Here is a 27,557-nt window from a genome sequence, read left to right as displayed (position 1 = left end):
ATGCCAGCAGAAGACCGACTCGAGTGCCTTTACTGACAGCACGACATCGCCTGCAGCGACTCTCGTGGGCTCGTGAGCATATCGGTTGGTCCCTAAACAAATGGAAAACCGTGGCTTGGTCAGATGAGTCACGATTTCAGTTGGTAAGAGCTGATGGTAGAGTTCGAGTGTGGCGCAGACCCCACGAAGCCATGGACCCAAGTTGTCAACAAGGCACTGTTCAAGCTGGTGGTGGTTCCATAATGGTCTGGGCTGTTTTTACATGCCATAGACTCGGTCCTCTGGTGCAACGGAACTGATCATTGACTGGAAATGGATACCTTCAGCTACTTGGAGATCACTTACATCCATTCATGGACTTTGCGTACTCAAACAACGATGGGATTTTTATGGATGACAATGCACCATGTCACCGGGCCACAATTGTTCGCGATTGGTTAGAAGAACATTCTGGACAATTCCAGCGAATGATCTGGCCACCTAGATCGCCCGACGTGAATCCCATCGAACATTTATGGGACATCATCGAGAAGTCAGTTCGTGCCCAAAACCCTACACCGTCAACACTTTCACAATTATGGACGTCTATAGAGGCAGCATGGCTCAGTATTCCTGCAGGGGACTTCCAACGACTTGTTGAGTCCATGCCACGTTGAGTTGCTGCGCTTCATCGGGCAAAAGGAGGACTGACAAAATATTAGGAGGTATCCCATGACTTTTGTCACTTCAGTGTAATCTGTCGAATATCAAGCAGTAATAAAATAATTAGCATATGACAAAATAACACAATATTGTAAATTTTTAATTTGATGCTCGCACTCACAAAGCAGTCAGATTCTGAAAATGTGATTATACAAAATATAGATAGTATTTTAATACATTGTGGTGTTTCCATACATGTTTTTAAATTTTGAAACTGAACATTTGATTTTGAGACCATTTATCTCTATATTCCATTAAACTCCAAATATTTACTAAATCTAGACCTGACTAAAACTTTGAAGAGAAAGGTTTGTTTATATTAATAAAAATACATAAATTCTAATGAAGGATTTAAATTTGAAAAATAATAACAGCAACTAGAAAATAATTTTAATTAATGTGAAAGTATGTGATGAAAACCTTGGATTTGTTTAATATTGAAATTTGAAATATGATATTGAAAATATCTCAGAAATACTGTGTCGTGATTATTTTTGCAATAGCATAACTGCACTATTATGACTTATAAATTGTAATCAAATTGTGCTTATAAAACCTGCATCTTTCATACAAAGGTTGTCAAGTAATTTTTTATCCATTTGAACCAGGAAATACAATATTTTCTTTTAATTTTTTTTTATCTTGGAAAAAAAAAAAGAGCTGCATTTTTATAGTATTATGTTGTTTTTTTGATTCATTTTAACTGTGCAATTTATAAAAACAGGCAGTACCTTCCTCGTAATCCGTTCCCAACACCATCGTATTACCCTCAAGGCTTGTCGCATTGTGACACTGTGGAATTCTTCCAGCGACTGTCCACGGAAACCTTGTTTTTCATTTTTTATTATATGGAGGTATGTTGATATTTTCAAAAAAAAAAAATTCAGCATTCTTCTCTTCTGTTATTAGAAAATGTCTAATATTATGATCTGTTCCTTACTTATATTTTCACATTCTCCTGATGACTTTTATTATCCTTATTTGTGCTTATTTAATTATCATGAACTTAATTTGAGACAAAATCTGCTAAGTAATTACACAATCAGTAAACAAAACCAATTTTTAGCAGCATTCAATTTCACAATATAATTTTCAATTGAATCATTATCAACATACGTATATCAGAATCAAACTAGCTAGGAAATCCTTAAAGAAGCAGAAAGCTAATGGATAGCATCATGTCACCCTCAATGTGTATTGCCTTTAAATACCTAATCTTTTTCTACATGCCAGTCCAGGATATTTCTCATGCCATTTCATGTGTTTTTATTTATTTATTATGACAATGCGCCATGTCACCGGGCCACAATTGTTCGCGATTGGTTAGAAGAACATTCTGGACAATTCCAGCGAATGATCTGGCCACCGAGATCGCCCGACATGAATCCCATCGAACATTTATGGGAGATCATCGAGAGGTCAGTTCGTGCCCAAAACCCTAATAGACATATAATAGGCACCTAATAGACAGCCACCATTATCTTCTATGAAGGGACAGACAATTTACATCCATGCCTTCTCTGGGATTCGAAACTGGGCCCTTTGATATGGCAGTCAGAATCACTTACCACCTTTCCATCTGGGGGCTTTCTTTCATGATATTGAAAGTGGCTTAGTGAACTAAACTTGTTTTCCAATTAAATTCATTATGTGTAATCATAAGCAGAGTCTTTATAACTGACAAAAATAAGTAAAATTACTATTTAATTGTTGTATTTTCAATATCATAAAAATGTGCAAACACAGATCTTTATTGACTTATCTCATTTGTATTTCTGTACCAATTTGTAGAACAGAAATTCTTATCCATAGTGCACATAAGAAAGCATACATTTTCCTATCAGGTTTCTAAGATGAGTTTAGTAAAGTATTAAACCATTTGCAAATTCCTAAATAGATTCCATACATCAAAACTTCCATAACATATTTAAGAAGAGAAACTGAATGTGCTGTAATTAAATTAAACTAGTAATCCTCTTCCGAAAATCTTTTGTCAAAAATATCATTTGCCTGTGAATTTCTACCTTCTTTTTAATGTCTTTACTTCCTGGAGTTGTATAAAAGGGAAGGATATTTTCCGTCAAATGTCCACAAAAGGCTGAGTGGATAAAACTGTGGAATACCAACAGTTCCTGAGGGATTGGGTTTCATTTACTTGAAATACCTAACTGTGTAGGGTTCTTTTTATGTGTAACATAAATACAAATCAATTTCCCTCGAAAGAACTTCCACATAGGCAGGTAGCCTTCAAATGCTTGTCCTTTATAACATATGTATAATAACCTGTATAGCATAATATGTTTAAAGAAAAATCATAATATTGATAAAAAATTATAAAACAAATAAGAGATTTGTTTTCAAAATTTTATGTCACCCATTATTCAGAAATATGATTTACATAAGCTTATTTACAATCCTGTCCCCCCCCCCACTCTCCTTCTTCCTCGTTTTATAGTTTCAAAACTTCAAAGTTATTTCTCTTACATAATGCAGCCCATATAGTAAAACTGTTCAAAGTACTACTGTAATTAAAATTACATATTTCTCTTGAAATAATAATTGTTTTCCTGTTCTGTACTCTATTGTCACTTCTGTGCAATACTGATTATGTTCGAATACAAGAATGCAAATATTTTGAAATGTGTTAAATTATATTCAGAAATGAATATAAATTATATGGTAAGGTGTTTTTAGTAGTAAAGAATATATGAATTCTTCCCTTATAACACTTAATCATTAACAATGATTTATTGGATATGCATTTCTATTTACTACTATCTAAATATTTTTTATCTTATAGCAATCATAATGAATATACTCTAAAATAATTTAGCCATTTATTTTAAATACAAATAAATAAGTTAAAAAAAGCATCTAGACCAATTTTTTTTGTTCATGTATATGGAAAAATCTTACTGACTGTATCATTGTGCATTACTTTTACTCAAAAGTAACCTCTTAATGTGCCAATAAAAATTCAGAAAGTAATCTTTTTTCTGCCAATTGTTTTTATTCTTTATTTTAAATTGTAACAGATATAGTCTGTTGTATTCATATCTGAAAAAAATTCTAGAACATTCTCGGGTACACAGAAATAATTTAATTTAATGTACATGAGACAACTTGGTTGAGGGCATTAAGAGGTTAAATTTTTTGCACTTTGGAAACTTGTCGTTTTAGAAATATATAACATACAAATTATTGAAAATGCTTAGAAGAAACTTAAAAAGCTGTAGAAAGGAATGTTTGCAGTTCCAGTACTGCAATGCATGCAAATCTGCATAATGGGAACATACAACAGATAACTGAAGAGGTAATCACATCAATTATGTTCTTAATGTTCTAACTGTTTACATTCTATAGGAAAGCAAATTCTTAAGAAAATTCTTAGTTCTTATTTCAGGAGCTTGGAAGGAATACATTTATATTGGGATCTATCAACTGAAAGTAATTAAATGAATGTCCTTCCATTTATAGACTGGTAAAATGATAATAGCTAGTTACAGAATAATTGCTTAGATCTACAATTATATCATATGTTGATTCCAAAATGCCTGTAGATTTATTTCTTCTATCTCTTTATCTATATCTCATTCATCTTCATCTGTCTCTTATTATTATTCATCTGTCTCTTATTATTATTCATCTGTCTCTTATTATGTATCTTATCATTCTCTTCATATGTAGAATAATTTCTTAGGTACCAATAGATCAAAATTTGTAGCTTCATCTACAGATTTTGCTCTTAAGTCTTTTACAAAAAGTTTCAGCTTCTAATTTTGAAATAATTACAAAGTCTTGTAGATCATAGAACCTGTTGATTTTTCAGGGCACTCTTATAGCTTATTTTATTTGTTGAATTGCTTTGAAACACAGATCTTCAATCTCAGTTTCATGTATATCCCAAGACATTTTCATCATTTATCTGTAAAGCCAGACATGGATTTCATTCCCAAAACTTATAGCATTTATCTTTAGTCATTTTTAAATTTATCTTTCTGAAGTTGGCATATTTTCTCTGTGTACTGAACTAAATTGTCTAAAAAATTTTATAGACTCCATATATAGTTCCAAAGTTAGAAAGCTGTAGTGCATTGGAAAGGGCATATTTTTCTTAATCAGTTGATGTTTCATTTTCATCACCCACACACACACACTTTTTGGCCTTTTTCTGCTTATTGGTGGTTAAAAACCTCTTTCTTTTTAACAAAATAGTTCAAAATGGCTTGTGTTCAGTCATCAAATTCTTTGTGTTTAAAAATTACAATACCACACAGATCAAAAGAAAGCTTAATTGTGTGATAGGTGAAAACTCTTCTATTTACAACACAGTTGGCAAGTTGGTCAGTTTTATCAAACATATGGAAACTTCAGTCAAAGATGCACCTACCATCAGAGAGACCGGTTACCTCTATCACCAGCAAAATCATTGCTTATGTTGTTGCTGATGACTGATCGATTTCCATGTGAGATGTTGCAGCCATGTTAGACATTTCAAAGAGCAGTATGGCCAATATCCTTTCAGAAACCTTTGGTTTGAGAAAGGTCTGTATCCACTGGATCACAAAAACTTTGGCATTCAGGATATGAATGCTGTGCATTAACCAAGTAGAATGTTGATTTGGCCTCTAGATTGTCTACAAAGTGTCATTTTATCAGTTCAGTATTGATGGCTGAATAGTCATGGATTCATTACTATGACACTTTTTGTCCAATATCAAGTCTAAGACTTGGTGAAAAGTCCACCCAGGTGAAAAATAAACCTGGTGAAAAGTTCACCCAGCAAGGTGTTAATGACCTTGAGACAGGAAAAGAGTCATTATGAATGACTAAAGATTGCAATAAATTATTAACAAACTGAATTTTGCATACTGTTCTGGAATAATCAGCTGACTGTGTCAATTCTTGAAGGAGAAGCAGCATGGTAAACTCACTTGTGGGGTGCTTTTACTCCTCACTCATAAGCAGTGTTTTCCAAGCTATTATCCATGATGCTGAATTGCTCAATCACCTGCTCTGCTTGCTAGTTGCAGCAGAGCAGGTGATGCTAGTTTTGGCTCCCACAGAGGAAATGACAAAGATCACTTGTATTTTGCTGCTGGTGTAGCTTTGGTTGCAAAAAAATTTTTTCTGTAGCCAAAATTGTCCGGAAAACTTTTTAACTTTTTTTTTTTTTTTTTTTTAAATTAAATTTCTTAGAGTTATTTTGCATTCGTAAGAATCTTTCAGAAATTTCCTTTGCTTAATGATCGCAATCTTTCTATCTTTACCTTCAACTTTTAAGTCAATTATTTCATAGTTATTTTTATTTTTTGTCAATAGATGGTGTTTGTTTCTTTCCTTAACTGGAACTTTATCAAATTTTTTAGTCAGTTTGTTATTGCATGAGCATATGCTTTTTCTTTGTCATTTTCACTCTTGCAACTGAAAATGAAGGCTTTATTCAAACATTCAAAATTAGCTCTCCAATTGTACGCAAATTATGCTGTTTCTAGTTTTTTTAGAATGTGCATAAGTAACATGAACTATTTATATTTTTATGTAGTTGAAGGACTGAAATTTTTTCTTGTAATGTGCGATGAAGCTGGTTATTCTTATGTTCTGTTGTATTAGCAATATCAGCTTTTCCTAACGCCCTTATTCAGTCTTCTGAAATTTCAGCAAAATATCTTCTCTGTTGAATGTTTGATATCTGTTAATTTAGAAACAAATACTGGAACAAGCTGCAGTAAAATTTTTATTAAAAATGCTGCGAATTTCAGTTATGTAGAAACTGAAGAAGGCTGTCTCTCAGGCTTAAAAAAATGAAGTTTTGTATGTGTCTTGGGTTGGCGAAATACCAAAAATTTATATTTCTATACCATTCCAACTTCCCAAGAGATGTTTACAAGCTGCAAATGGTTATGGTTATGTGCAAATAGTTTCTTATTTTAAAGTGGGAAGCAACAGCTGCACATAATGCAACACCAATATTTACGTAATCCTTGTTTCTCTTGATTGTTGTGTAGAACTATTTTCAGTTATTGAAGTTAAGAATCAGTTCCAATTTTTCCCTATAAATTAGTTAAAAATATATAAAATGGCCAGTCTACTTTAAGTGAGTAAAGAATTTGTACTATAAGTTTTCGTTTTTTTTTTTTTTTTTTTTTTTTGTGTGTGTGTGTGTGTGTGTTAAGAAAAGTGTGTATTTCATAATCTATATAACATCTCTAGTGAATTTTAAATTGGCGTATGAGATTCATAATGCAAGTGTTCTGAATAATCTGATCATGGTTAATTATTAGTTACGTACATGTGTGATCTTATAAGCTTTACATCTTATACTCACTTAGCCAGCAAGTATATGGTTCATTCTTACCAGGAGTTTGCTAATTTAAATAACACATCCTTTGCTTGAAATGTCATGCACAATTTAAGAAGTTCTGATGATATAAGACAAGAAATATTTTTTTTAATTCAGCCTGTAATCATAACTGTTGCTACTTCAGAATCAAGTAGATTCAGATTGCATTTAATTTTCTGTAGTTGTAACTGTTAAGAGATAAGCGTTTTGCAAAGCTTTTGTGATGTTAAAAGGAATCTTTTGACATGTTCAAACTTTTGTTACTTTCCTTAATTATTATTAATCCTGATGTGTATGATTTAATCTAATTTGCATTAATTTTGTACATATATTTTCAAAAAATTTTATCGTAGAAGAGAAGAGGGGTATGTTATAACATTAAATGCGCAGACTAAATGTATGTTGTAACACTAAAAGTCAGTCTGTGCATTCTCTGCCCTTACTAATCAAACCATGCTTTCAAACCCCTTTAGGCTATGTGATTATTATATATTGTGTATTACATAATATTGTAATCAGTCCTTTATTTGTGTTATTTGTTCTTATTTAGGGAACAAAAGCACAATATTTAGCAGCTAAAGCATTAAAGAAGCAATCTTGGAGGTTTCACACAAAGTATATGATGTGGTTTCAGAGGCACGAAGAACCAAAAACAATCACAGATGAATATGAACAGGTACTTACTCAAAAGCTTCATTTTACACTACTATAAAATTTTATAAATTAAATTACCTGCTGTCTGCTTTTATGAGGATAAGTAAGATTAGCAAGTAATAAGACAAGTAAGCAGTCACCATCCTGTTTTTTAATAAATCTGCCTGTATGGGTATAAATGGGAGAACATGTCACTATCCATATGACAGTATTTCTGTGTCAGAAATAGTAACTTCACGAAATGTGACATCACAGAGGAATCCGGAGTTGGACAAGCTTAGAAAAGAAATTGTTGGAGAAACCAGTACATGGATCATTTGTTCTAGGAATAATATCAAATGTATTACACTACCTTTAAGTTTATTAAAAATAGTCATTTCCAAAATGATATCCTATAATGAATAACGATTGCCTAAGAGAGGAAAAATGACTTATGAATGTAATCATAGATGTCCAGTAGTGTTTCAAACAACATGAAATTAATGCTGCCATAAAAGAATGCTGATTTCATTAAAGGAGGATGCCTGAAATGTTTTGCCTAGGTCATATGCTGTCTTTAGCTACTACAGTCAAAAGTCGTTAATTCGGACACCCATAATCCGGAATGATCTATAATCCGGACCTCAAAGCTAAAAACTTTCTGCGCATGCGCAGCGTTGGCACATGCGCACAGGCGTTTTACGCGTGCGCGTAAGACCTTGACTACTGTGCATATGTGTGTGCGCAAATGCAGAATACGTTTTCGCCTGCGCGTTTAATGTATAACGGACTATAAGCTAAAATTATCTAATTATCGATTTCAGTTAATGTTAATGATTGCGTTGTTCCTTAATCTTCGAATTGGATCCCGCTTATTATTTTTTGCAGACTGTAAGAGCAATTTTATAAAAGTAAACTTGAACTTTCGATTATGTCAAATAGAATTTCCGATGCTGGAACTTCCAAAGTATCTACAAAACGAAAGTATGTTTCAATGTCCAACAAACAAAAAGTGGAATTGCTGCAAAAAAATGGATAAAGACATGAAGAATGTGACAGAGAGGTTAGTGAAAACGAAAAAATTTCGATTGACAAGTTAGTCGGTATTCTCGGCACAGCAATTAACGGGACTTGAACAGCGGAACTTTGTAACTGAACAAGAAATTATGTTTGTTTATAGAATTAAAGAGAAAGTATTATCACATAAAACGAAGCAACTTAAACAACTTACATTGAAAGAAATGTTTAATAAAGTAAACAAATAAATATTAAGCTTTTTTTTTTTTTTTTTTTTTGTAAATTTTGATACCCTTTAGATCATAATTGTTCTTTATTTCATAAATTACAGTTTTATATTTTTAATTTTAGAATTTCTGCATGCCATCTTACGAGATTTAAACTGATGATCTATAATCCGGAAAAATCGATAATCCGGAATCGCCGAAGTCCCGACGAGTCCGGATTAACAACTTTTGACTGTATAGATCATGGGAGCTCTTGACACACTAATCTCACTTCTAATGCGTTATCATAGTATTTTGCCTCAGATGTCAAGAATTAGCTGCTGTATCTTGATTTTAAGAGATTAGAGATTTGTCCTGCTAATTATAGTTATGTGTTCATTACAACTCGAAGTTTGTATATTAGGTGAGAGGTATATAAAAATTTTACGAATCATATCAGTAACACCTCTTCAAATAGGTGGTGGTAATGTGGGCCATGCTTAATTGATATGTGCTGACTGCTGATGTGCACATGGACATGTTTCTGAATATGTAAAACTGCTTTATCTCCGTGCTGAACATTTGGATCCTTTCATGATCATCATGCACTTACAGGGCAGTATGCTTTATTATTGGCTGTTAATGCCTGAAATGCCTGCAGATACCACAGATTTTTATCATCAGAAAATGATTCAGTCAGCCCCCTCATTTTTTTTTAATTATTGTTATTAGACTAGCTAAAATACCCATCATTGTGCTGTCTTTATGCAGAGTGAAAAGGCATCATTTGGGGAGATGGAGGTAATTTTTTCGAAATATTCACAAAAAGCTAATTGGAGAGTACATTTACTTTGTATTTAGACGAATAAAGGCCCGTTTCCACTGCTGCGTATGCGTTTCTCCAATCAGCGAGCGAATTCACTTTGATTGACATCTGCAATCCGGTCGGTGTGCGGTGATGGATGACATACGGATGGAGTTCAACAATGTTCAACTTCTATCCGTATGTCTGCGGATGCGTTGGGGTCACGTGGTAAAAAAGGAGCAATCAGGTGCAGTCACTAAAAATTAATGGCGGCAGAAGTAGCGATGAACGCTCGCTAATAGGGAAAGAATGTTTTGCTAAAAAATACTTATTTCTGAATTAACATTATAGCGAGAAATCTGCGTGCTGAAAAAGACAGCAATCAGCTGAATTTAGTTAAAAAAAAGATAAGAAAAATAAGATAACTGCAACTACAGTACTTGTTCGCAGATAAAATCAGGTGTTCAAGAAATTCAGTTCAAGAAAATCAGTGCCAAAAATTATAATTCCAATTCCAAGTCCATGAAATAGCAAAATTTGTCCTAACAATTATTTTTTAGTTCTGCATATTCATTTACCTTTAATGAAAATGAATGTCTGACTATATCAAACTGCCATAGCAAATTAGATATGATTAAAATATTTGTTATTTTTTTCTTTTGAAATAGGTAAAAACTAAAAACGTTAATTATAAATTAAATTTGATAGCCTTTTAAATATTCCATTGCATTAAAGAGTATGTTAAATTTGTATTTCCATTTATAAATATATCTTTTTGGCTAACATATATTTGTAAGCACATGAAATATATTTTTAACAGCCCGTTTAAATTCAATCGGAACGCCACTTTAAAAGATAATGTTTTTTGTAAAAAATGTACTAGAAGCTGAAGAACTAACTCTGGTGAATTTTTCAGACGATAGCACACTGAAATAAGACCAAAAAATTTAGTTTTAAGAATTGATTTACTTGATGATGTATATAAGCCAAAATATGCATACAACTTGTGTGTGGTGCTAGCTTAGTGGTAAAGCTGAGAGTAATAATGTTTACTTTTGGGGGTCGTGAGTTCGAATCCCGTACGCTTTTTGCACCCTGTCTGCAACTTTCTCAGCTTTTTGTTCCAATTTGATCTATATTCGTGTTTTATAATTTATTATTTCTATTGTTATATGCGTTAAATATATTGTTTTATTTATGCTCTTATTTATTTAAATTTCCCCCCAGCAAAAAAGTTTGAAAATTATATAATACTAATTTAAAGCATACCCTGTATATATATATTTGAATTTAACAAACATTCTCTATTCGTAAAAAGCAAATTTAAAGTTAATTAAATATAGATGAAATAAATGATTAATTATTGCTGCGAACTAATCTACAATATCATTTAAATTCTGAGAGCATATGTAAATCAAGTGCAAGTATCAAAATCCATGAATAAATATATAATTCCAAAAATTTATTAATCCTAAAAAATTTATAAAAATGCATAAGTGAATAATGGGATAGATTATTAATCCTAAAAAAATTATAAAAATGCATAAGTGAATAATAATAGGATAGATTATTAATCCTAAAAAAATTTTTAAATGCATAAGTGAATCATGGGATAGCTTATTAATCCTAAAAAATTTATAAAAATGCATAAGTGAATAATAGGATAAATAAATTTTTGGAATTATATATTTATTCATGGATTTTGATACTTGCACTTGATTTACATATGCTCTCAGAATTTAAATGATATTGTATATTAGTTCGCAGCAATAATTAATCCTTTATTTGTTTGCATTAAATTTCATTTAAATTTAATTAACTTTTAATTTGCTTTTTACGAATAGAAAATGTTTGTTAAATTCAAATTTCATTCCTTGCAGCAATGGCACAAGAGAATTATTTACATTTAATTTATTTTGAAACCCTGCAGATATATATATATATATATATATATATATATTCGTTTCACTTTTATGTGAATGTATATACATGTGCTCAGACTTGGGGATGTTTACGACTCTAAACTTTCATTCCAATTAACATGAGACAGTATTAATGCCCTAAACATTTTTTTAACAAAAAATTACTATAATAATATTATAGTAATTAGTATATAATATTATAGTATTATATTGCTTTTAAATTCAGTCCTCTCCAGCAGAAGTGCAGGAATTAATTAATTAAATATTTCAATTTTCTTTACTTAATGTGTGTATATATAAAGAGAAAAATCTTATTTTTATAACTTTTATAAAAAAGAGATATGAATTAAAAATGTTTAAATTACTGCCCATAGTGCATTTTAAAACAAACGAGATTTCTAATAAATTATCCAGCTATGACCCTGAAGTCAGCGGTATACAAGCATAGCAAATTTTGCGTAAATATTGTGAACCTCTCTTTAGAGTTGCTCTGTACTTTTAAAGTACCAACTATTTTTTATTTCCTTTAACTTTTTTATTTTATTTATTTATTTGTTTACTTTTTCACTAACAGTACATTTCAGTTTTAATAATATATATATTATTTCATAATATTTAAGGCTTCTAGAAACACAAAAAAATTTTTTTTTAATTTACTTAAGCTTCTATGGAATTAGTGATGTTCATAATATGCATTATAACCTTACTTATGTAAAAATTGCTAGCGTACTTTACTTTCGCAGTTTATAAACAGAAATAAAAATTTCCAATAACATGGAATTTAGTGAACAAAACTTTTCTGTGTTTTACATCAGGATCCATATCAAATCCAAAACATACAATACTCGCTTAAGCGGGAAAAATTCAGATGTTCAGCGTCTTAACTCACCAACTGCTTGTTTGGGCGCCAAAATATTACAGTGACACCTAGCGGTGGAAAATGAAAATATTTTACGGATACGCAGCAGTGGAAACGCTTGTACGGATGCCGTAGGCGTGTCTTCAATTGACGCAATGCGTTCGTATGCAGTAGTGGAAACGAGCCTTTACAGTTAAATTTAAATTTGACTAAGTCAGGTAATAAATCTTTGATTATGTTACTTCCTGCAAACTTAATTTTGAAGAAATTTTGAATAATAAGCAGATGTTTGTGAAGGAATGTATAAAGGTTATCAATAATATTCTTTTTAAAATTAGGCTTATCAAACATATTCTAGTATTTTTGATTGTAGTAAAATAGTATTTATAGAAGTTTTTACTTTCTTGCTTTTTCCTCTGGTTCCTCTTTTTGTTTTCTTGGTGAAAAGGCTTGTGCTGAAATAATATTGGGATAGTTTTGTTTTAAAAAAAAATTTTTTTGTATTTATACGTAGAGGATTTTAATGAATTCAGCAAGTAATTAATAATAACTGAAATGAATTTGTGTTTATTGCTTTCAAGTCGCTTAATTTGTTAATAAATAACTGAATAAATTTGAAAGAAAAATTAAATATCTTATGCTTTGCTGAACACACTTAAAGCTATTTTAATTTGGGCAGTGACAGCACTTTACTTTTAAATCACTGAGTTTTTTTGTTAAATTTGAAAGATAAATAAGTTGCATTTTGTTGAGTGGCAGGTGACTTTTTCTGTGTCACCAAGGTTTCTGATTTTAAATTTGAAACATAATTATTTCACGCTGTGTAGAGTAGCAACACAAAGCTTTTAAATCACTGAGTTTTTATTTGAAAGTTCATTAAATTAGCTTAAAATATATGTATATAAAGAGTGCTGACCCCATGGAGTAGTTTTTGAAGAATCTTGTGCAGACATTGACCTTCCTTTTATTTTGGAGGTCAAGTGTGCCAAATTTCATGAAGATCAGAATAGAACTGTAGATTTGTATGAAAGACAAACACTCTTCTTTGTGTATATAGATCGACCAGAGAGAGCCAGCTGTAAATTAATGCTTATAATTTAATTAATGTTTTTTCTGAAGCTGTTTTTATAGTATATTGTTTTCAAACAAACTGTCTGAATTCACAATTTATTGCTTTTAGGCAGGATATATGAAGTCATAATTCATGTGTTATTTATTTAATTATTGAAATGCAGTTAATTAGTTATGTGTACTAAGATATATTACTTTTAAATAGATTAGATAGATGTTTTATATATCTCTGACAAAATGTTTCTGCAGTTGCAGTCTAAATTCCTGGAGGCTTACAAATGTGCTACTTGAGGTTCATAAGCTCTTGGAATAAAAATGATACGTATTTAATTAAGAAAGTCAGTTTCGTATAGTTTATTACGATTGCAAACATTTGTTAAATGTTTTTATTTTTAACAATAAAAAAAACATCAATATAGAGCTTAGAGACTTAATGAGCTTGATAGCAAAAAATTTCTGTATGCAGTCTGAAAAAAATGTTGCAAAGAATAAAAAATTACTGCAATATGCATAAGAATAAAAGTGGAACCACATTTGATAGTATTGTTTTTCGGGATGGCTAAGACACTCTGCTTAATTTCTGAAAAGTGTCATTGGTTCATTCAGTTTTTTAATATTGTTTTATCAACATTGCTTTGTACTTAACATTTTTTTTTTTTAACTTTAGTTTTTACATAGAAATCATACATTATTTTTTGTTTGAAATAAAGTATTATTAGCTGAAAGGTAAAAACAAGGATTCTTTAGTAATAAATAAAAGTAATACATTAATTATCACAGATACTTCTGAATCCATTAATTTTTTCTTCTCTTATGTGGGACAGAATTCCATTTTTAAACAGAAAATGTAAAAAGAAAAATTTTACTTTTGGGACTGAGGCCAAATTTTCCTGTTTTATACTGCCAGAATTATTATTTGAGTGAAATTGTCATCAAATTTGAATATTGTGATATTTTAAAAATTGCTGTTGCTTTTAATTCTTCTAACTAAATAATCAAGTTTCTTTTCAAAAGGGAAAGGGGGGATATGATATTATTATGTCAAGCACAGCAATTTAAAATTAGCACAAATATGATCCTGCTTGTTTTGTGTACTTGTGTAAAGCTGGGCATTATTTCCATTAAAATTCTAGTTATTATTTTTACTTTTTTTAATTATCTACTGTTATTTATAACTAACTTAAATCATATATTTTAGTTAACAGGTGCAGTTTAGATGGTTATAAAAAAAGGATAAAGAAAGTATGCTTTTATTTCTATAGTTTTCTAGTCATTTAAAAGCTTTGCTACATAGTCGATTGCTAATATGTGTACATCTTTAGCAAAAATTTATTTCATTTTATACTATTTTAACATTAATATAACTATTTTAACATTAATATAAAAAACATAACTTTCAATTCTTATTTCCATGTATTTGATTTGTATAAAAAACTGTAGTTACAGGCTATGACAATACATCAGATTTTTCTCATTTATTGAATCATTATCAAAAAAATCTGTGCAGTGTGGTAGAGCATATTATTTTACTGAGAGGCCATTAGAAAAACCTACAGTAAAGTTGGTAGTGCATATTAGTTAGGGTCTTCTTGTAATGATTCAACCCAGCATTCTGTCTGCTGAACATTGGACAAGGCAACACTCTTTCCATCAGATCATGTTCCTGTACATCTTAGTTCCATTTCTTCCTCAAGAAGAACTGCATAGTACTTTCATCTACATCATGCAACACAAAGCAGGATGTTAATTTAACTGTGCACATTATTTTTCCATTGATCTCAGTTTTAATTCTGTTGCACCCTTTCTGAGTTCATACTTTCAGTTGTAAATAGCTGTCTTGGGTATTTCAGCTATGTATAGTATGGCTCCCTGTATGCTTTGTAGTTGTACATGTGTGTCATGAAATCTTGAAAGGTCGTCCTCTTGTGTGTCTTTGGCACGCACACCAATTTAGCACATCCACCTAGCAAATTACCTAGCAAAGGTCACAGATTCATTTTCCATTGAGAGCACTTCTCTCCTCCCCCAGTTCCTATAAAATTCAATGTTTCTGCCACAATGCTTTTACCATATTTACTAAATATATCTGCAGTTATGCTAGTGTTACTTTTTATGAGATAAAGTATGCTTTGTAAGTGGTTCATGAATTTTCATTCCATGGACTCCAGCTAATTGTGAGAAAGTCCTGCTCATGTTTGGAGAGATTGATTGGAGACAGTTTAGTTTTCACTGGTGCTTAACCATACTGATAGCTTTTAAAAGCATCAAATCTCTTTCTGCATTGAAATGGGGATGGATCTAGGATACATAACCCTTATTCAGTCATATGGGATCCATGTTTATGGCATCGCTGTTTGTCTCAGTTAAAGATGCAGTAAAATTCGAGTCCAGTGACAGGAAATAAATTCTTTATTTTTCTGTAACATTGAAATATTTTAATCTAAATAAAACCAATGCAAAAAAATGTGAAATAGTTCTACTAATATTAAGTATACTGCTTAAAAACTTCATGTATTCAAAAAAACAATTTCTATTCCAGTACTAACTAACGCACATTGAGCATTCTTAACTTTATAAACTAAGGACAAAAATGCTTCTGAAGGCCCATTTCTACTGCTGCATATGTGTATGCGTTTCTCCAATCAGCAAGCGACTTCACTTTGATTGACATCTGCAATCCAGTTGATGTGTGGTGACGGATGAAGTACAACTATGTTCAACTTCTATCCATATGTCTGCAGATGCATTGGGGTCACGTGATAAAAAAGGAGAAATCAGGTGTTGTCACCAAAAATTAATGGTGGCAGAAGTAGCGATGAATGCTGGCTTAGGGAAAGAATGTTTTGCTAAAAAATACTTATTTCTGAATTAACATTATAGCAAGAAATCTGCGCACTGAAAAAGACAGCAATCAGCTGAATTTAGTTTAAAAAAGGATAAGAAAATTAAGATAACTGCAACTACAGTACTAGTTTGTAGAGAAAATTAGGCATTCAAGAAAATCAGGTGCAAAAAATATAATTCCAAGTTCATGAAATAGCAAATTTTGTCCTGAAAATTATTTCCTAGTTCTGCATACACTTATACCTTTAATGAAAATGAATGTCTGACTATATCAAACTGCTATAGCAAATCAGATATGGCATCAAAAGATTTGTTATTTTTTCTTTTGAAACAGATAAAAACTAGAAACGTTAATTATAAATTAAATTTGATTTCGCTGCATTAAAGAGTATGTTAAATTTGTATTTCTTTATTTATAAATATACCTTTTGGCTAACATATATTTGTAAGCACATGGAATAATTTAGTTTTAAAAATTCATTTACTTGATCATGTATATAAACCAAAATTGCATACTGTGTCCGTATGATGATAGTTTAGTGGTTAAGTTGACGGTAACATCGTTTAACTTTTGGGGTCGTGAGTTCAAATCCCATATGCTTTATCTACCCTGTTTGCAAATTTCTTAGCTTCTTGTTCCAATTTGATCTATATTTGTGTTTTATAATTTATTTCTATTATTATATGCATTAAATATAATGCTTTATTTATGCTCTTATTTACTTTAAATTTTCCCCGCAAAAAATTTTGAAAATTATATAATACGAATTTAAAGCATGCTACCTGTACATATATATATTTTCATTTCACTTTTATGTGAATGTACATACATATGCTCAGACTTTGGGATGTTTCCAGCTCTAAACTTTCACTACCAATTAACATGAGACAGTATTAATGCCCTAAACATTTTTTTAAAAACAAAACCTCACTATAATAATTGCTTTTAAATTCAGTCCTCTCCAGCAGAAGGGCAGAAATTAATTAATTAAATATTTCCATGTTCTTTACCTAATATGTGTGTGTATGTATATAAAGAGGAAAAGCTTATTTTCGTAACTTCTATAAAAAGAGATATGAATTAAAAATAATATTTTATGGATTATGCATAAAATATAACTGTGCATAGGCCATTTTAAAACAAATGCGATTTCTAATAAATTATCCAGCTATGACCCTGAAGAAATTAAAAATGAAGAAATCAATGCTAAAATTATATATTACCTGCTTTCTCCCCAAATTGGGGCATTTAAAAATATACAATCTCACATGACAGTCAGCAGTAAAGTACCAACTATTTTTAAATTTGTTTAACTTTTTTATTTTATTTATTTTCAGTAACAGTACATTTTAGTTTTAATAATAAATCATATTATTTCATTAATATTTAAGGCTTCTAGAAACTCAAAAGAATTTTTTTTTTTTTTAATTTACTTCAGCTTCTATGCAATTAGTCTTGTTCATAATATGCATTATAATCTTACTTATTTAAAAATTGCTAGCGTACTTTACTTTCACAGTTCTTAAGCAGAAATAAAAATTTCCAATAACATAGAATTTATATATCTTAAGAGTCCAAATCCCATACGTTAAATACAGAAACATCTGGCGTCAATAAATGCAATCGACCACCAAACTTCCGTATGCGTAAATCCAACGCAATAGTGTAAAAGGTCTTGTGTCTGTGTATGCATTTCTCTCAATGATGCTATGCTTTCGCAACGTAGTCGGCGTTATGCTACAAAAATTGCACTATAAAGATGGAGACTATTTCATTGGGCTAAAGATATAATAAATGACTCTGGTTGACCTAGCACTGAATTTTTTATATAGAATACTCAATTCTATTTATCTCCTCATTTATTTGCCTAATTATTCTATTTATCTCCTCGTTTAAGTTGCCAAATTTAACAATATTTTTTAATTTGACGGATTGTTAAAGTCTGAGAGGTTTATCTATGGGAAACTAATAATAAATTGGGAACAGCTGTATATTCAACTTTTGATTTGCCAAGATAATATCAGGGATGATATTCACTTTAATGTAATATAATAACTAATACAAAGGCAGTTAGTAGAAAAGAAGAATAACTGATGTTGTGACCTACAGAAAATTGCAAGTTAGGTTTAATTGTAATTTCAAGCAGCTTGATCTGAAGAAAATGTCTTTCATTTACATAAATTAAATCAGTATCCAAAACCAAAAGAAACATTATAAAAAAATAGAAGAATAAATGTCTTTAGGAATGAGGAAAATTTAAGTTATAAAGGGCAATAGAAAAATAATACTTACTAGAGAGCTTGAATACTGTCATTGAATTTCAACTTAAATAAAAAAAAAAAAAAAAGTTAAAAGAAAATTTTTAATTGTATAATATTTATATCTTCTGGATTATACACAATTAAATTGCATATGAAATTGATGTAGGTGAAATCACATAGAATGTTGTAAATGAAATCAACTCTCAAATAACTTAAAGAAACAGCAGTTTTGTTGTCTTGGATCTGTCACTTGTTTTTTCAAACTTTTGGCTTCTGAATCCAAAAATAACCTCAGTTTTTGTCTGTCGTCAACTTTTTGAACTACAGGATACCCTCTGTTTGTCTCAAAACTCATACAAAATATGCATGTAAAGGAGAATGAAGGGAGAACTTACCAAATATATTGTTCACAAAGAATAGTTTTATTCATACAAAGGCTATCTCTAGTTACTACAAGTAAAATTATGCTCATACAAATAGTAAATTATTTTTAAAAATTGGTAAACATACATATTAATGTAAAAATGTTCACTTAGGACCTTTTTCTGCAATGTTAATCTGTAAACATTCTTACTTGATGCTCCAGTATTGTATGTACACTGCTCAAAAAAAAAAAAAAAAAAAAAAAAGAACAGTTCTCCCGTTCTACTGGGCCGATTGACAAAATTCAAATTGCGTTCTTCATGTCTCGAAAGCACGACTTAGGATATATATTAGATTTATATAGCACTATTCTAACATAGGTATTTTGACACAAAATCGGACTTTTTCTGAAATAACGTACCCATTTTTTTACATATTTTGATTCTACCACTCAAATTACGCCTAAATATGAATTTTTGTAAAATTTGGTGAAATTTATGGAGAAATTCACAAATTTATGTTGGCACTTTTTCTTCACTTTGCGCCAAGAATAGTTCACTTGGCGAACTTCTTAATATATGGCAACGTAGTTTTCTTTCCCGTAAGAGGGAAAAAAGTCACCATCGTTCCTTTTTTCCAAATAATATTCTTTATATTATATTTTTAATTATAACTGTTATTATTTTAAGTACCGTAATTTTGCACGTATAGTCCGCAGACACAATTTTATATAAAAAAATTTCAAAAATCGTCAGATAGTCCGCACCACCGAATAGTCCGCGGACTATACGTCCGAAATTACGTTTTTCTAATACAGCAATATTCCCATCCTTTTGTTTGCGCCAATTTCTCACCGCTTTCTCGTCTACTTCAAAATAAAGGGCTAAAATCCTAGTATATGGTGCAGCCTTGGCGCGACTTTGAAAATTATCGCGAACACCAAAAATGATCCAAAGAACCAGTGGCGTAGCTAAAGGGGGCATCTGTCCCCGGGCGCAGAATCCAAGGGGTGCCAAAGTGATATTACGGCATTTTAGAATTAAATGTTTTCCATCCTTGGCAAGCAGTAGGGGGCACGAAATCTTCAGTCGTCCCTGGGTGCTGAAAACCCCAACTACGACTCTGCAAAGAACATCTATATATATACTATACACACATAGTATATACTATGTTTAACTATATATTTTCTTTGAATGACCCGTTAACTACTCATTGTATATGTCCCGTTTTCATTGCTCATCATAAAGTCGCCAAAAGTAGTCAAATCCCGTGATACTAGGATTAAACCAATAACGGCCCGCTTCTCTATTTCCATCTTTTTCAGCTTTCTCAACTAACTTGAGTTTAACTCAACAGTAAAACTCCGGGGATGTTTCATCAACGTTATCGAAGATAAAAGACAAAATACGAAAACAAAATAAAATACTGTGCAACGTTCTATCCTCGTGATAAGTGGTAATGAAATTTGACCTTCAACCCCACTCACTCAGTGTCATCAAACCACGTTATGAGTAAACGAATCACGCTTTTTTTTTCGTGCTCCAGGTAATTGCTACTATGGCTCTTAAAAACTGAACTGACAAATCAACTACTTTTCCCCCTCCCGGTAGTTGCGCTAAAGCAGTGCGAAGGATACTGGGATACAAGACTCTGGTTGCGCTAAGTGAGTGCTCATACAAGACTTTCTTTGGCTCATATCCCAGCATCGCTTGATGCGCCAGCCTGGATTTTAGGAGCTCTACTTGCTACTACTCATTCGTTCTGCACTATGCTCTATGAATACTATCGATATGATACATATGAATGTTTTCTTCGAATCTCGCACTTTTTTTATATTTGATCATCGGCAGTTCATGACCGCGTGTTTTTTAAATTTCAACGATTTTAACCGTGAACAACCAGTGTATTATCCGCACTGGTGGATAGTCCGCAGCTTCAAAAATTCGCATTTTAAACACAGATAGTCCGCGGACTATACGCGCGAAATTATGGTAATTTTTTCTTTTTTGAATTTAATTTTAATTGTTTAAGTTGCATGGTTTTTTCAAATAACTGTTTTAAAAATTTCTATTTACCTATTCGAACTGTGTAAATAAAGGTGCAGCGTTTACTTTTTTACTTCCTTGTAGGAAGTATTGTAATCATGAAAACTTTCGGGCAGCATATTTCAACGAAAATATCCATTTTGACCGCTATCGAATGCAATTTAACGATGTTTTTGTGTGATATCTGTATGTAAGGACATAATAAAATACTCTTTTCCTTCAAAAAAAATTATATAGCTGCTTTAAAATTAATTCTGAAGAGAATTTTTCATGGTGTCTGTACGTACATACGTATCTCGCATAACTCAAAAACGAGTAGCCTCAGAACGTTGAAATTTTGTATATAGGACTGCTATAACATGTACATGTGCACCTCGTATTTTGGTTGCAATCGGCCGCACCAAACGTATATAAATGTATTTATATATACATCCACTGTATTAACCGGCTCAGTGATCTCAGTTTCTTTACTCTTATATGTTTGTAAATTGTGCATTTTTTGCTTTAAAAATGATTGAATTATGTTGTTTTTATCTTCCGGTTAAGGATTTTATGCCTTTGGTAAATCTGTGTGCAATATTTTTAGAATTATCAGCAATTTTAAAGTTGTTTAATTGCCGCTAAGCCTGTTTTTAATGGCAGCCATCGATGTTTACATTTGAAACAGGAGACTAGTGCATTTGTTGCCAATCTAGAGAAACTTAGCTTCGCAACAACAAAGATAACGCATTCATTTATTATTGCCAATTAAATCATGCTTAATTCTTTCTGGAATTTTTTCGAGGAAATAAGCGTTTGAGATTTACTTCGTAATTTTTAATATAGATATTTTGATTTTTTATGCATTTTTGCCTTCTCGTGAAGTGAGAACTGAATTAATTAAATGGGAAATACTTAATTGTCTGTGAAAAACTGTTTCTTTTTTTTGTTTTGTTTGCTTAATTTCTTTTATACATAGTTCTAGCTTTATTACAGTATTTGAATAGAACATGTGGAAACTATTAGATAATTCTATTCTTTAAATGATATACATTTTGTGCATTCTGATTTATAATATGAATGAAACATAATACTGTTAAGTAAACATAGCGCCAGAGTGTCGCTATGGTAAACAAAGTAAATTTTAAAGAATGCATTTATTCTATTGTGGTTTATGTGCTGTCGGCGAAGTAGGTTTAATTCAATCTAATAAATTTAAATAAAATGCAAGAAAAAATGTGTATAATTTAATATTCCGTACAAGGAAGTCATGTGGTGTACACATCAGATTTTTTCAAATAGTTTTCTTTCTATGTATATTTTTTTCGTAGTTATTATTTTAGGTAATTTTTAAATTTTTATACTTTTATTTTAATTGTTTGTGTTGCATTGTCTCTTCAGATAATTGTTTTAAAATTTTCTATTTATTCCTTCAAACTGAGCATTTTAAATATTAATATAATAATTAAAATTAATATAAATTTTCCAGAATTTCATTTTATTTATTTGAATTGAGTTTCTTTCGGAAGAATACTTTGCAACTCAGACTACGATGGGTTTGAAAACTGCATATATTAAAAGAGAAAATTCAGTAAAGCACAGTTAACACGCCTTTCAATGTTCCGTTCAGAAAAGATATACATAAATAAGAGAGATGTATAACCGACATTTTAACTTTGGATAACTTGCATACACTGCTTTAAACAGTTTTATCATTGTGTCCATTGCTTTACACAATTTTATCCTACATTTGGTTTCTTAAAATAATATTCATATTTTAGTCAAATATTTTATTTTTGAAATCCCAAGAATCAAATATCATAAGATTAAAAGGTTTTAAATTAAAATAAACTACAAATACCGTAATTTCGTGCGTATATTCCGCGGACTGTGTTTAAAATGCGAATTTTTGAAGCTGCAGACTATCCACCAGTGCGGATAATGCGCTGGTTGTTCATGGTTAAAATCGTTGAAATTTAAAAAACACGGTGTCGTGAACTGCTGGTGATGAAATATAAAAAAAGCGCGAGATTCCAAGAAAACATTCGTATGTATCGTATCGATAGTATTCATAGCAGAACGAATGAGTAGTAGCAAGTAGAGCTCCTAAAATCCAGGCTGGCGCATCAAGCGATGCCGGGATATGAGCCAAAGAAAGTCTTGTATGAGCACTCACTTAGCGCAACTGCCGGGAGGGGGAAAAGTAGTTGATGCGTCAGCTAGGTTTTTAGGAGCCATAGTAGCAAGTACCTGGAGTATCAAAAAAAACCGTGATTCGTTTACTTATAGCGTGGTTTGGCAACACCGAGTGAGTGGGGTCGAAGGTCACATTTCATTACCACTTATCACGAGGATAGCACGTTGCACAGTATTTTATTTTGTTTTCGTATTTTGTTTTTCATCTTCGATAACGTTGATGAAACGTTGCCGGAGTTTTACTGCTGAGTTAAACTCAAGGTAGTTGAGAAAGCTGAAAAAGAGGGAAATAAAGAAGCGGGTCGTTATTGGTTTAATCCTAGTATCCGGTGCACACAGGATTTGACTACTTTGGGCGACTTTATGATGAGCAATGAAACGGGACATATACCATGAGTAGTTAACGGGTCATTCAAAGAAAATATATAGTTAAACATAGTATATACTATGTGTGTATAGTATATATATAGACGTTCTTTGCAGGGTCGTAGCTAGGGTTTTCAGTGCCCAGGGACGACTGAAGATTTTGCGCCCCCTACTGCTTGCCAAGGATAGAAAACATTTAATTCTAAAATGCCATAACATCACTTTGGCGCCCCTTCCATTCTGCGCCAGGGGACAGATGCCCCCCTTTAGCTACGCCCCTGGTTCTTTGGATCATTTTTGGTGTTGGCGATAATTTTCAGTCGCGCCAAGGCTGCACCGTATACTAGAATTTTACCCCTTTATTTTGAAGTCGATGAGAAAGCGGTGACAAAATTGGCGTAAACAAAAGGATGTGTTACAGAGCATGCCGTATTTAAAAAAAAAAAAAAAAAAAAAAAAAACATAATTTCGGACGTATAGTCTGCGGACTATCTGACGATTTTTGAAATTTTTTTTATATAAAATCGTGTCTGCGGACTATACGTGTGAAATTACGGTACTAAATTTTACGCAAAAATTTTTTTTTTCTTCTCTTTTTCTTCAGGCATTCTACTTTATTCTTGCTCTTTTTCTTTAGGCATTCTGCAAGTATATTAAAAAGCATCCAACTTTTTGAAATATCTTGGTATTTCTCACAATCATTTTAAATAAAGTTATCGCCTTCTATTTCATAAAGGCCATTTCAAGTGGCCGAGCAGTAAAGTCGCTGAACACTGGTAGTTCACTCCGGGGTTCGAATCCCAATAAACGGGCTGGTTTCATGGGCGTTTTCGTGGATTTTCTCATGTGTACCGTGTATGCCAGCTGGTTTCCCTTACAAAGTTCTTCACGAAGTATTTGGTCAGAGCCTTTATCAGTCTTTAGAGGCTAAACATTTTGAAGGTATGAGATGACAGGAAAGACTGGTTTCCTCAAGAGGTTCAAGAGTTTTTATTTGATTATGACAAAGCACATTAGGGCTATCTGCCTAAGGGGAGGGATGCCTTCGTGGAGGACTTTCTAAGGGAAACTGGCTCGCATACACGTAACACATGGGGAAAACCACGAAAACGCCCATGCAGCCAGCCCGTTTCGCGGGATTCGAACCTCGGACCGAACTACCAGTGTTCAGCGACTTTACCGCTCGGTTGCTGTTTCATCAGGAGGAAGGTGACATCCGCATACATCACTGGATAAACTCCTGAATCTTCAAATAATTCGACTGAGAAAATCATGGGATTCTCCATTTATGATACCATATGATGTTCTATAACGTAATTTAAATTTATACAACCATATAGTCTAAAACCAGTCGCTCTTCAGTTTAATCTGCACAGATATCATTTTTGTCTTTTCTGTCAAAACAAGCTCAGTTGATGGTATTTGAGTACACGTCCAAGTGTTTTCTCTTTGAACACCTAAATTCTTTGAAGTATCCTGAAAGTATATTCAAAAGCGTCCAACTTTTTGAAACATCTTGGTATGTCTGACAGCCAAATTTCCCTGCAAATTTTTGCTTACTTTTCTCCCTAATTTTCTTCTTTCCTTCTACAGTTATTTTCAGTGCTCACACAAGAAAATAAAGATTTTTCGATTGCTAGACTTCCATAAATTTTGCATTCTTGTCAATTTTTTAAAATATCAATTACATGAATTGCGTTTAAGCTGAAGATAGCTTTTTCATTTCCTAGTCATTTTAACTATAAATAAAGATTAAAGCGAAGTCCAAAGAATAAATATTTTAATTAAAAGATTTTTGCTAAATGACAAAGAAATAAAACAGTCCAACAGGGTTTATTCTGTACCACCGAGTGACCTGATTCTTATATCGGCTGAAACAATCTAAATCATATTAAAGATCATGTTTTTTATACAATCTATAATGCGAGAGAAAAATTAGCTTCTTAAAACGTTCTTTCTAAGAGGATTAATGTAAAAGATTATATTTATATATATGTATTTTTAAAGCTGGGACTTGAACCAAATTGTCAAACTTTTAACGTTTAATTTACATGGTGGTTATAATTAAAGTTCCAATTTAAAATGGTCATAAAAGAAAAACTACCGGACGAAATAATATCAAACTTGGGGATCGTGTAAAGGAGGTTATGGGAATTTATTTTCTGTGGGAAAAAAAAAAAAAAAAGAGTTTAAAAACTCACCACCAGGGGGAAAATGGCGCTGTATGCAATATTGTTAAATGAAATAAGACATGGAAACATCTGTTTAAAATGTGTTTAATAGTTTCCGAAACGTGTTACCAAGCATGTTCAATGTAGCGTCCAGCATTTTCCGAGTTAAATCCTGTTACTGAATTCTCAACAGCAGCTCTTAGCATATCAGGAGGAATGTTACAGACATGTCAGTGTATCACATTTTTCATTTCTGCCAAATTGTTTAGATTATCACCGTAAACAGTGCTTTTGAGATAACCCCATAGCCAAAAGTCACAGAGGTTGAGGTCTGGTGGGAAGAGGGGAAGTGTCGGCCTATAAGATGTTCATTCGTGAAATGTTGCCTAAGTAACTGTGCGACACACATGAGGTGGGGCCCAGCCCTGCATAAAAATCGTAGTATCTAAAATGCCACGTTACTGCAGTTCCTGTATCACGAAACATTTTAACATTGACTCTAAGTGAGCTGCAATCACAGTGGTCCAGCTGTCGACTCCTCTTCAGAGAAAAAAGGTTCAGTTATAAAACTAGCTGTCATTCAACACTAAACGGTGTGGAATGACTGCTATGCAATCGAATGCAGTAGGAGAATGCAATGGAACTAGATAGATAACATGAGAGATTTCTTTGGCCCAAATTGATTAAAAGCGTTTTGAATCAGTATCTTTGATTTGTAACTTCTACTAGAGCTGACGGTAAAAATTGAAGTGCAAATAAATAATATCGTGTGCAATCTTGATTAATGTAAAATTCAAAATATTTGCATAGAAAAATATTTGCATTCAGACAGAAAGTTTTTTTAAATATTTTCAATTACTTTATAAAAAGGATTTATTAATAACCGTAATAATTACTTATTATATTACTGATGATTAGGATTCAGTTCTTGACAATTACATTCTAAATTAGAATTTTAAGGATATAATGAAAATACGCTACGCACAAAAATACATTTTAGGATAAAAAATTAGTTGATATTTTATGTTTTAAAACTTCTTAAATTCATTTAATAAACATTGTATCCTCGTTGTTAATTGAATCCAGAATGTTGGGTGCCATTTATAGAATTATTCTTACTTGTCCACAGAATCTGCTGACTTATCCAACCATTAAGTAGCTGCAGATGATTTCTACATAACCATTGAACTTCCATTAATTCAGTCTCTAGAGGGTTGTATGTTTATATCATAATTTGACTTTTATAAAAATGATTATTCTAAATCTTATGTTTCTATAAAAATATACTGTGCTTTAAAAATATGGATGATAGTTTCAGCCGCTCTTTCAGCCACTTCATAAGCAACAGTTTCTTTAGAAATAAATTATGCAGTTAATGTCATAAAATCTTTTCATAAAATTCAAATAAACATCAAACGAAAATTCTCAGTTTAAGACAATTCGATTTAAACAAAGTTAGAGTAAAGTAGCAGACAATAAAACGCCGAAGTTAAAAATTTACTCTTATTTTTTTTTAAAAAAGGAAAAAAGAGAGAAATTTAAAAAAATGGTTAAAAATTTGAATTATAGCATCTGTAATTTTTAAAAAAATAGCTTTTCATATAATATTAGTAAATATTTATTACGCATCATTGAGGGAAAATATTTCATATAATTAATTCTCCGTAAAATTTTACTTGAAATTTAAGGTTAAATATAGCTATGGCAATTCACTGTAACAAAAATCCATAAACCACATTTGGCGTTATTATCGCTCAAAAAAAAGATGCCAAA

General features: G+C 31.6%; 1 protein-coding gene across 3 annotated transcripts in view; it reads left to right on the top strand.

Moving 5' to 3' along the window:
- Nucleotides 1-27,557, top strand: part of LOC118191553 (CCR4-NOT transcription complex subunit 3-like) — a 126,663-nt gene that overhangs the window by 79,443 nt on the left and 19,663 nt on the right. For all 3 annotated transcript variants that reach the window (XM_035362351.2, XM_035362350.2, XM_035362349.2), the window contains exons 14-15: nucleotides 1,427-1,556; nucleotides 7,596-7,721. In XM_035362351.2, the coding sequence (XP_035218242.1) occupies nucleotides 1,427-1,556; nucleotides 7,596-7,721 (256 nt within the window). The remainder of the gene's footprint in view (nucleotides 1-1,426; nucleotides 1,557-7,595; nucleotides 7,722-27,557) is intronic.

The sequence above is a fragment of the Stegodyphus dumicola genome, chromosome 3 (assembly GCF_044657685.1).
Source record: "Stegodyphus dumicola isolate Sdum_Otavi_A_Nest chromosome 3, ASM4465768v1".
Taxonomy (NCBI): domain Eukaryota; kingdom Metazoa; phylum Arthropoda; class Arachnida; order Araneae; family Eresidae; genus Stegodyphus; species Stegodyphus dumicola.
Note: the sequence above shows the minus strand (reverse complement) of the source record. Positions and strands in the feature narration are given on the sequence as shown.